This window comes from Lissotriton vulgaris, chromosome 7 (genome assembly GCF_964263255.1).
Source record: "Lissotriton vulgaris chromosome 7, aLisVul1.2, whole genome shotgun sequence".
Classification (NCBI taxonomy): Eukaryota; Metazoa; Chordata; class Amphibia; order Caudata; family Salamandridae; genus Lissotriton; species Lissotriton vulgaris.
The window spans coordinates 21,809,422-21,821,599 of NC_141695.1; the positions used below are offsets into that span (position 1 = coordinate 21,809,422).

Here is a 12,178-nt window from a genome sequence, read left to right on the forward strand (position 1 = left end):
GAGAATAGTCCTGGGCTGTTCTTTAATCCCTGTGGGAGCCTACAGAAATTTTTCTGTGACCCCATTATTGAGAAATCGGTCAAGTACCTGCTTTCTGGTGCAATATTTTGACAAAAGAACCCATTAGATATGTCTAATGTTGTTTTGTACTTTTTGCGAACTATGTTATTCATTAGTGCAGCACTATGCGAATTTTGTACTGCAAATGTTTTGCAACATGAGTTAAGGTGTCTGTAGTCCAAGACTAGACGATACGATTCGTCCGGTTTGGAGACAGGAAACAAAGGATTGTTCATTTGAGAGGTGCATGTTTCAATTACCCCTTGGTATTCAAGTTGATCTAAAATCTCCCTGACTTGTTTTTTTGCTTCTTGCTTAATTGGGTACTGCCTTTGTGCAGTTGGTTGACTTTTTAACTGGATTTTGTGAGGAGGAGAGACCTCATCCCATCCTACATTATTTTTATATAATGCTGGTGCCTGAGCTACAGCCCATTTCCTTGCATATATATATTTAGTGTGAATTGGAATGTGATCTGAGAAGGCAGGCATAATCATTTCTTCGCCATGAGGGCACTCCGTGACAAACTCTGGGGGACAATCTGTTTCGGCTAACAGGATGTCATAGCCTTTTGAGAGGTTATCCCAAAATAGACCCCTAATTTTTCTAGTCTTATCTCCCTCTATACACAGTGTTATTTCGTATATCTTATGAGGTTCGCTAACTCTGGTGTCTGCAGTTTCTACTTGAATGTATTCATTCGTGTCCACTGTCTCCAGATGACTCATCAGGATCTTGCGAGCTATGCTGATTTCTGCTGCACTGTCTAGCATTGTCTGTGCCCACTCTCCTTTTTTCAGCTGTGTCCTCAGTATTCTCGGCATGTTCGATTACTCTCATACTGGCTACCTTCTTCCTTAGAAATTGTAATTTTTTACTTTGAGCAGGTTCCTTGTCTTTGGACTTGGTGTGCTCTTCCCTTGGATCTGACCGTCCTCTTCTTTCTGATTTCTGCGAAAAAGATCGAGAGGGACGTGTATCAATACTTTGATATCTATCAGGCTTTTTCAAGTTATCCCTATTTCTAAGGTTATATCTTTTCTCAGAGTGCTCCCTCTGGGGAGACTGGTGTTCTCGAGTCGGAGTTCTTTCCCTCTGCCGAGGAGACCTTCCTCTGGACTGGAAAACTTTTTCTTTGGGAGTGGATTGTTTATTTCCATTCCAGCTCTTTTTAGGAGTGTTTAGATTATTTTTAATAAATAATTTTTCAGGGTTTTCGAATAGTTGGGGTTTTACTGGTTTCCCACCCAAACTATCTCTACCTAATTCTTCATAGCATTTTTCTATGATTCTGGCAAGCCTAATTGGTTGATCTGTTATATCTGTTTCTTTCAATTTCTGGCGGATCGCCACAGATGCTGCTTCTCCTCTTATGTTGGCTAGTAATATAGCAGAGACCTGCTTGAAGTCTTTCAGTAATTTCATACCAAGAGTTAAAGCAGGTTCTGGACCGTATTCATTCTGAATTTGTTTTAGCACATCCGGTATTACCGCCATGGACGGAACACCATGTGTTTTTGTGTAAATGGAAGCAAAGACTGTACCCCAAGTGTCACAGTCCTCCACATGTGGTGCGACCCCCATTGGAAGGCAGATAGTCAGAATTCTGTGTTTCTCAATAGGGGTAGTACTCGGGAATACTGCCTCTATTTGAGTAATTTTCTGTGCTAACCAGAAAGGAATTTGTTCCAGTTTTGCGGGAGTTTTTCCAAGACATGATTGTATGTTCTGTGGTGTAATTTTATTTGTGTTCCCCTGATGAGGGGTCAGCTGTGGAATATTAACAGCTGTTTGGACTGTTGCAGTCCGCATTACATATTGGACTAACTGTCTGTGTATTTTAATAAGTAATTTTAGCTGTGCTAAAAGTTCTTCTTTTGACATTTTATCAATGTCTGGATGTGGTGTGTAGCTGGCTAGAACCGGCCACATTGCTCCTGGTCTACCTAGTGGACCGAGCCTGGTGATGTGATCATTATGTTTTAGGGCGCCTATAAACCAGAGCAGGTGCTCTTGGTATTTTAATGGGATTCCAATCTCCTCGAAAGGAGCGTATTCATCCGGTGGTTTCTCTATTTTGTAATAGTGGAACTCGTGTGTTGTAGCGTTTGCTGCTGGAAAGTTTATCCAAGAATAGAATACCTCTGTCGGCCGACATTCTTGTGCCTCTATCACGAAAATGACTGTACCACCTTGCGATGTCAGTCCGTTTTCTATAAGTTTTGAAGTTATAGATTTTCTTATGTTTTCCGGGATGATAATCGCACCCGGTTCATTAATCCCTGTAACATCGGGACCCTGTTGATTCGCGTCTACTGCGACTTCATTGGTTCCGTTGTTATTGCCATTTACTGACATTGTATTAATGAAGGTTTGCAGAGCAGGTTTCCAAGGAAACAAAGATTAGGTGCACAATATTTTGGAACACTGTATCCTTCAACGTTGACTAAACCAGAAACTCTACATAGGAATTTTTTTCCTACTAAGTTCCGGCGGATTTTAACCTTTCACCCACTCCAGACGTCTATTGGAGTATTTACGGGAGAAAGGGTCTGTGTGAAAAAGCACAACTGAGTTACTCTAACGTCTTGCGTTAGTTTTATCGCCTTACCAAACGTTGGGCGCCATGTAGTGTAGTTCCTATTTTCCCTATAGGCCCTGCGCATTGGAATAACATAAACAGCAGTGTAGACGTAGGACTGCGGTCTTCTAGGTCTCTACTGACTATGTTAGACTTAATTTAGGTTTGCGCCAGCTAGCTCAGAGGTCACTGGAAACTTTCTTGACTGAATAGGAAGTGATCAGCTTCCCTGACTCAGACAAGAAGAGATTCAGCTTCCGACAACCGCATAAACATGACAACTTTGCTCCTCAGAATAAGAGTCGTGTGAAACAATAGGCAGCTATTTCACTCAGTCAGTTGTGCAGATTTACTTTCACCAGAGTGCAGAGAATGGAGAGACGGGCGTTTTCAATAAAATATATTATTTATTGAGCAGTCTTCCTTCTCATGCAAGAGAAATGAATTGCCACAATTGCAAGACTTGTTATTAAGAAAAGTGCGTACAGTGAAAGGAGTATTACGAAATAATACTGTAAAAGCATTGATATGGTTTCTTAGCCATAAGATAGTTAAAATGAATAAAATATATACATTCATATATACATTGGCTAACGACCTCAACTGGTGCTTCTAACTACGCCTACCCCGGTGTACCTGACCTAAGCCTAATACATGGGAGGGAGTAAGTAAGTAGCAATTTAAGTTAAGTTGGTTTTGCCAAGAGTTTGTTTCAAGAATTCTCTCTAATGGTTTAGTCAGCACCGTACCTCTGGAATAGAATGCAGGAGGTCTGGTATCTCCTTCTTAGGACCCGATATCCCAGTCACCCGCAAGGGTAGGCTGGAAACGCCGGAGCTGGATTTTCTCGGCAGGAGAAAAGACAGCGTCTTTCTCGGCGTGTCAAGGAGGAGGGGCAGCGTCCGTGGGCTTCTCGCATCTGCTGGGCTCTCTGCAAGGGGACAGCTGTTCTGCTCCAGTATTCACCACCACCGTGTGCTTGCTTAAGGCAACGTTGGTATATTTATACCTGAAAGGTGCAGAGTTTGACGTAAGCTTTTGGACATAAGACGTCAATAAAGATGTCACTAAGAACTGGTCGTTCTTACAGTGCTCGCAGGAGTTCTATTACTAATCAAAACAAAGCAAGCGGGGCTTTCCCAGGTTGCTGGGGGTTTGGTATGTCGAAAGAACTCGGTGTGTTATCTAGGAATCTAAGGAAGTGGCTTCTGCTGTGTCATGGACTGTCATGGACTGCAGAGGCGAGTTACTGAAATATGGCTCTGATTCTTATGCCATTATAGGGATATGTATTGATTATAGCCGTATAGGGGCATGAGGTCACAATATTGATCAGGGTCCTAGATAAAACACATCAACAGATGCTCTGTTTTGTGTTTGTGTTGGTAGACGACCTATGCTTTCTATACTGATGTCAATGATAATGCCATTGGAGGGGAAATGTCATGTCATCAGAAATGCCACAAGTGATGTAATTTGTGATATGTGTGAGGTCATGAGCAGTGCAGTGGGGATGAAGTATGGTTTCCACAGATAACTAGAATTTGTTCATTTCTGTGGCTTGGCTTTAGGTTGTGTTTGTTAACCTTAGTAAAGTATATACATACATAATAAATATGATACCTAACGAGTAACCAGTGTCCTGAGATGACACTACAGGACCATATCACATTGCTCATTATGTATATTTTATATTACATGTTTGATTTGAGGGATTTAGCTTGAACAAACTGTTGTCTTCAAAGTGTAGTTAACAGTGGGCACTACTTGGAATCAGAATGCTTAGGTTTTGTTTATCTCCCATAAATATATTGTTAATAAAACAATAATTAATGTTGAGGGCCAGTGGATGTATGTGATTCTATGACTGCAGCATTTACCACATAATTGTGGATTTCAAGCATTTGCCACATAATATTCCACATAATTTGCAGATTTCACACAACAAAACACACAAAACATAAACATAGCTCACATGGATAAAAATAATACTGCTAGAGAATGCGATACATACGGTGAATGTTTTGCTGCACAATTTAGGTAATATTGATGCATAACAGGGCGGACTGGGAACCACAACCGGCCCTGGCAAAGTGCTCGCCGGCCCCACCTCAGGGGCGAGGGGGTTGAAGGTGCCGCTGAGCTCTTTGCCGGTGCCGGTTTTCGGCCGATTTTGCTACAGGAAATCGGCCCTGTAACAAAAATGGCCCCAGGGGCCCAAAACCGGTCCCCACCCTTGCGGCGCACCGGCGGATTGCCCGGTGCCCGCTATGGCCAGTCCGGCCCTATCTGCAGAGGTATTCGGGGGCGTCACTATGACAATTTAAACTATATTTCACAGGGAACTGTGAACTATTTTCCACATTTCATTGTTCACGGTGAAATATGGGTTTGTATACCACTGATTTTTTAGCAATAAAAGCGACCTTCCATAGGATCTGTTGTCCTAGATCTGGGTTTGTGGATTCCACAAATGCCCACCACAGCACCATGAGGTTTGCAGCCCTTGGCCATAAGGTTTATCGTGAAACAACTAAGCCAGGCTTTGGGACATCTGGAACCGCACCAGGGACCGCGACACACCCCACCGGTCCACATTCTGAGTCAAAATAAGTTGTTTGTTAACCTTTTTTTTTCCTTCGAAGGGAAATTAAACAGCTTATCATTTACCATATTTCAAACATGTTTGATACTGGGTATGCACTGACCAGGCCACAATAAGGCCTTATCTGCTACCCTGGTTTCTGTTTGGTTCAGTCTTGAGACTGCAAACTTCCAATACATTTGAGTAGTACAAGTGCTTTATTCTTTTTCACAGTGATCCAGGCACTTATCCCCTAATAATGAGTATCATAACATTTTATGTGGTGATTTCAGGGGACTGGAATCTATGATTCCGTCCCCTCCTCCCCCCCCCCCACAGTCCCCTGGTTCCCCTGCTCCACATTTTGGTCATTATAAGGTTTTTCCTAGGAATAGGGAATGTGTGCTCGGACCCAGTAATAGTGGGTCCTTCTCCAAGCAATTTTCCCCAAATATGGGGGAAAAGCGCTGACATTTTCCATCTGCTCTGAGCAGGCAGAAATTGTCTGCAGGAAGATGGTTAGGGAAGTAGCAGTTCAGGGAAGGGTTGTGTCTGCCCAGGGAGAACATTATCTGCTCTGGCTGTACTGTTGCTGGGGTCGAATGGGGGACTGGGCTGTGATGCTGCCCACATCCCCTGCTCTAGCAGCAGTACAGACCAGACTTGTAGTCTCTAGGCCAGGAATGATCAGGCCCAGAGTTTGCAGACCTGATCATTCCAGCCCGGATAGACTTGGAATTGAGGGATGTAGAATGTCCTCCGGAACTCTGGCTCCAGGTTAAATACTGCAACATATAATGAGGCCCTAAGTGGTGTGATCTTACTGATTTGAATTTTAAGAATGACCTTGGCTGTTTTCAATATCTATCCTGGAGATGATAAACATACCATACTGAGAGTAAGCAGTGGCTGGTGGCTCTTGATCCAATATTGATGTCTGTGCAAGTATTGCTTGTGTTGTCAGTTTTATGAGGACCCATTTAGTGAAAAACACAAACTGGATCTCACACTCAGATGGTCATTTAGATGTACAGGTGCTATTGCCATTTGTAGTAGTGTTAGCGACTGCTCCCATTTGGTAATTGAGTGCAAATTGCACTCAAACTCAGTTTTTTTGCAAATGTGTTTACCACCAGCTCTTGAAGGAGTAATAATGTGGGTAAAACATATGCAAAATCTCTTTGCTCATGTTATTCCCAGTTACTTATCACCAAGGCCATAACCAGGTGGAACAAATACACCAATATTATTTTTAACTTTCATTACGTCATGGTGTCTTCATGACCCATGTAGGGTAGATGAACGTCTTTGAGGAATTTTGTCATATCTTACAGTACGCTTCTCAGAACAGTAAACCCTATCTTAAATTGGTGCTCCTTGTAAAACACTTTATAGGACTTCATTTCCACAAAATAAGTAACTTTTCTTAAAATTGTTACCTGATTAGAACAAATTTTCATTTGAAAAACAAAGGAGAAAAGTGTATTGTATGACAATCCTAACTCACCTGGCTAAATTGACTTACCTGAGGCAGCATGGTGTGTCACTAGGGCTTGTGATTTGGCTAGATTTAAATGAATATGAAGTCTCAGACTTTTAGGACCTACTTCAGCTGCCCCACTCTGAGGTAAGAGCATGTTTAATCAAACAAAGCAAGACTTGGAGGATACGAAAAGGGAAGTAAGTTACATAAACTGAGAATAATTGTCTCAGAACATCCCTAAGGCTTACACCAGTTCTAATAATTTGAATAGAATTAATAATGGGTAATGGGGGTGAGGGTGACCTATGTTGTCCTGCTTCTTCAAAGTGCTGAGAGATATTGTCAGAATGAGCAAGGTCCAGAAAAGTGTATTAGGAAAAATACACCTGCATCTAAGAAAGTTATTCATTAAGGCTAGGGTATCTCTGTTTCTACCCAAGCAAACCCATTAAAAATGGATCCAGACTGTAGACCACTGCTCTATTTCTAATTAAGAGGAATACATTTACCATCATCACCCTGGGAGCATTTCTTTGACGGGTCTTTTGTGATCTTTCGTTTACTGTCTGACCCTGAAAAGAAGAGAAAACGTTGTAATAAATCTGTATACATTCTGTATAACTCACTTTCAGTAAAAACAATTTAATGGTCAAACTGGGCATGGGTAATAAAGCCTAAGCCTTTGGGTTATTAGTTAACCAAATTCTCAGGCTTTATTACATATTTAACATAAAAGTCCTGAAAACTATTTGCCTAGGAGACTTCAAACGTTTCATGTAACTGTATATTCAAAGTTCAGAAAAACATTGCAACTGTCCTTCTCATGTTATAGGAAATACATTTGCCTTAGAACTAGCTAAAGAAAAACAGGACATGACGCACAAACTTTAAATATTGATTTCCTAGACCATGCAAGAGTCCCTAATGATGGAGAGATTCCCACACCTCACAAGCAAATTAACAATGACTTAACTGGTTTTTTCGGATCAACTTTATCCAAATATTTGCTCTAGTGAGACTTGGAGCTTGCAGCTCTACAAAATATTCAAATCCTATTGCTTATCATATATCAACTTAAGCAGAAGACAGGTGAGAAAACTCAAGAAAAACTAGCATATCATGACCCAGTCGTCCTAACAACCTTCAACCACCAAAAATCATGAAATATTAATACTTCAATAACCAGGTATTAGTACTGCTAAAAATCCCAAATCTTTTAGCAGCACTGCTGACGCCAACAAGCAGAGTGGGTCAAAGAGTGTGCTCCCACAGCAGGTGAACCCATCGTCAAAATGAGGTTCACATTTATGAAAGGACCTTAGTATTTAACATTCAGGAGACTGTCAGTTGTAAAAATTGGGTTTTAATGAAAGGCGGAAAACGTTTTGCGACTACCTCATAAAAAAGAAAAAAGAGGAGTGTATGGAATTTAGAAAATTACAGTACTTCGTACACGTTTTAATCAATCAATCAATCAATCAATCAATCAATCAATGCATTTATAGAGCGCGCTATTCACCGGGAGGGTCTCAAGGCGCTGGGGTGGGGGGGGGGGGGGTAAGTTACTGCTCGAACAGCCAGGTCTTGAGCTGCTTCCTGAAGGAGAGATCGTCCAGGGTTCGCCGAAGGTGGGTGGGGAGGGAGTTCCAGGTCTTGGCCGCCAGGTAGGAGAAGGATCTTCCTCCGGCGGTGGCTCTGCGGATGCGTGGTACGGTGGCGAGGGCGTGGCTGGTTGATCGAAGCTGGCGGGTGGGCGTGTAGAAGGTCATGCGGTCGTTGAGGTACTTCGGGCCCAGTTCGTGGAGAGCCTTGTGTGCGTGGGTCAGGAGTCTGAACGTGATTCTCTTGCTGACGGGGAGCCAGTGCAGGTCTCTCAGGTGTCCGGTGATGTGGCTGTGTCGGGGGATGTTCAGGATGAGTCATGCGGAGGCGTTCTAGATGCGCTGGAGTCTTTTTTGAAGTTTGGCTGTGGTTCCGGCGTAGAGGGTGTTCCCGTAGTCCAGTCGGCTGGTGACGAGTGCCTGGGTGACGGTCTTCCTGGTTTCGGTCGGGATCCATCTGAAGATCTTGCGGAGCATGCGCAGGGTGTTGAAGCACGAGGATGAGACGGCGTTGACTTGTCTGGTCATCGATAGGGAGGAGTCCAGGATGAAGCCCAGGTTGCGTGCGTGGTCCGTTGGTTTGGGAGCGGTGCCCTGGGCCGGGGGCCACCAGGAGTCGTCCCAGGCGTAGGGTGATGATCCCAGGATGAGGACTTCCGTCTTGTCTGAGTTCAGTTTAAGGCGGCTGCTCCTCATCCAGTCGGCGACGTTTTTCATCCCTTCGTGTAGGTTGGCCTTGGCGGTGGTGGGGTCGTTGGTGAGGGAGAGGATCAGCTGGGTGTCGTCGGCGTAGGTGATGATGTTGAGGTTGTGTTGGCGTGCGATGGCTGCGAGGGGGCTCATGTAGACGTTGAAGAGGGTTGGACTGAGTGAAGATCCTTGAGGAATGCTGCAGATGACTTCGGTGGCCTCGGATCTGAACGGGGGGAGGCAGACCCTCTGGGTTCTTCCGGCGAATGATCCATTCCAGTGCTTTCTCTCGGATTCGGATGTTGCTGAGGCGCTTCACTAGGGTGCGGTGGCAGACAGTGTCGAACGCCGCAGAGAGGTCCAGGAGGATGAGGGCCGCTGTTTCCCCATTGTCGATCTGGGTTCTGATGTCGTCGGTGGCTGCGATTAGGGCGGTCTCGGTGCTGTGGTTAGCCCGAAACCCGGACTGTGAGGGGTCGAGGGAACCATACGTCTCGAGGAAGGCAGCCAGCTGTCTGTTGACGGTCTTCTCGATGACTTTGGCTGGAAAGGGAAGGAGCGAGATGGGGCAGTAGTTCTTGAGGTCGGTGGGGTCCGCCGTTGGTTTCTTCAGGAGGGCGGTGAGCTCGGCGTGCTTCCAGCTCTCCGGGAAGGTGGCGGTGTGGAAGGAGGAGTTGATGATGTCCCGGAGCTGGGGTGCGATGATGGCGTCGGCTTTGTTGAAGACGTGGTGTGGGCAGGGGTCGGTTGGTGATCCGGAGTGGATGGAGTTCATCGTGCGGGTGGTGTCTTCGGTGTTGATCGGGGTCCAGTTGCAGAGGGGGCGGGCGTTGGTTCGGCGGTAGGGTGCGTGGTCTGTGCGTCGAAGCTGTTGTGTATGTCTGCGATCTTGTTGTGGAAGAATGAGTGAGTCGCAGAGGTCTTGCGAGGGAGTGATGTCGTTGTTTCCGGTGCTGGGGTTGGAGAACTCTTTGACGATGCAGAAGAGTTCCTTGCTGTCGTGGGCGTTGTTGTCCAGTCGTTCTTTGAGTGCTGCCTTCTTGGTGGCGCAGATCAGCTGGTGGTGTTTGCGGGTGGCGTGTTTGAGGGCGGTCCTGTTGACTGTGGTCTGGTGGAGCCGCCAGGATTTCTCGTGGGAGCGGCAGTTCTTCTTGGATTCCTTGAGTTCGTCGGTGAACCAGGGGGTTTTCTTGGTACCGGTTCTGCTGGGAGGGTTCTTTAGTGGTGCGAGATCGTCGGCGCAGGCGGTCAGCCACTTGGTGAGGTTGCTGGCTGCTTCGTTTGGGTATGCTGTGTAGGTGGGTGTGTTCTGGCTGAGGGAGGCGGAGAGCTGCTCGGCAGTGATCTTGCTCCAGGTTCGGCGGGGAACCTGTTGCCGGTGGTGGTGGGTCGCCGTTTTCCTGAAGCTGAAGTGGATGCAGCTGTGGTCGGTCCAGTGGAGTCCGGTGGCATGACTGAAGGAGATGTGCTTGCTGGATGAGAAGACGGGGTCAAGCGTGTGGCCGGCATAGTGGGCGGGAGTGTTCACCAGTTGCTTGAGTCCGAGGTTGGCGAGGTTGTCCAGCAGGGTGGTGGTGTTTCTGTCATTGTTGTTTTCCAGGTGGAAGTTGAGGTCCCCTAGGAGGATGTAGTCGGCGGAGGGCAGGGCGTGTGGGCTGATGAAGTCCGCGATGTCGTGGTCCTGGTGGTCTGTAGATGAGGGTGCCTCGGAGGGTGGTCTTGGGGTCGGTGTGTATCTGGAAGTGAAGGTGTTCGGCGGCGGTGAAGGTTTCGTCGGAGTTAGTCGAGATGCGGATGGTGTTCTTGTGTACGATGGCGATGCCTCCTCCCGTCTGGTTGACGCGATCCCTCCGGGTGATCTTGTATCCGCCCGGGATGGCTATTGCGATGTCGGGCGCTGAGGACGCGTTCATCCAGGTCTCGGTGAGGAAGGCGACGTCCGGTGCTGTCGCGTCGAGCAGGTCCCAGAGTTCTACGGCGTGCCTGTGGACGGAGCGGGTGTTCAGCAGGATGCATTTCAGGTGGTTGTTGCTGGTACTCGACTTGGCGGGGGTGGTGTCGGTCCGGAGGCAGGTGAATTTGCAGGCTTGGCAGGCGAAGGGTCCGTGGGTGCGTCTCGGGGTGGCTCGGTAGCAGGCAGGGTTCCGGCCGGTGTTGAGTGCGTTGAGTGTTGCGGCGTCGTAGGTCCGTCGGGTCGTCTTGCTTCGGCGGGGGCCAAGGGTTCTGGCACTGGGCGTGGTCCAGGCGCGGAGGGCGCAGACGGGCTTGCCTTTGGCGCACCTTTGGCGCACAATCGGCGCGCCCGCTGCGCGTCCGTGCGGTCGCCATTTAAGATTAAATGGGGAGGGAGGAGCAGCCGGAAGGCGGGAGCGGGGAGGGCACAGAACACAAAGGGGGCATGGCCTCGTGGCCGGCGGCGGGGAGCGGGGCGGGAAAGGCACAGGGGGGGAAAAACAAGCACGAATACAGAAGGAAAAAGTACAATTCAAACAAACAGAAGGCAATACAATCTCTCAAGGCGGCGGAGCTGCGGGGGCAACGTACAGCGAGGTGGGCAGCTAGGGCGGCAGGCACACGGAGCAGCGAGGCTGCGAGCAGCAGCGGGGGCACACACACACAGCTGGTGGCCGTGCGGCGCGGGGGTGTCCTGAGTAGGGGTGGGCGGCCAGCTACGCTCCGTGCACGGAGTGTGCGTAGTGCCGCCTACTCTGCATTTTGCAGAGCGGGCGTAGCCAGGCGGCACTACGCACGCTCCGCAGACGGAGCGTAGCTGGCTGCCACCCGCCTCCCTCCCGCCCTCCCTAAATACTTTAAATTAAAGGAATGAAATAATTTAAAACGCACTTACCTTGCCCGCCGCTGCCCGCCGCGTCCCCGGGGCTCGCTATCTTCCGTCTTCCGTCTTCTTTACTAATGCGCATGCGCGGGCGGCCGCGCATGCGCATTTTCTCGTAGAAATGCGCATGCGCGGCCGCCCGCGCATGCGCATTAGTAAAGAAGACGGAAGACGGAAGATAGCGAGCCCCGGGGACGCGGCGGGCAGCGGCGGGCAAGGTAAGTGCGTTTTTAATTATTTCATTCCTTTAATTTAAAGTATTTAGGGAGGGCGGGAGGGAGGCGGGTGGCGGGGCTGGCGGCCAGTGGTGTTTGCGGAGTGGGGCTACGCGGAGTGCGGAGGT

The 12,178-nt window shown here is 47.7% G+C and overlaps 1 protein-coding gene across 2 annotated transcripts in view; it reads right to left on the bottom strand.

Annotated features, from left to right (window-relative positions):
• SIRAL2 (SIR2 antiphage like 2) overlaps positions 1-12,178 on the bottom strand; it is a 748,558-nt gene that overhangs the window by 172,903 nt on the left and 563,477 nt on the right. For both annotated transcript variants that reach the window (XM_086928446.1, XM_086928445.1), the window contains exon 11: positions 7,218-7,280. In XM_086928446.1, coding sequence (XP_086784572.1) covers positions 7,218-7,280 — 63 coding nt within the window. The remainder of the gene's footprint in view (positions 1-7,217; positions 7,281-12,178) is intronic.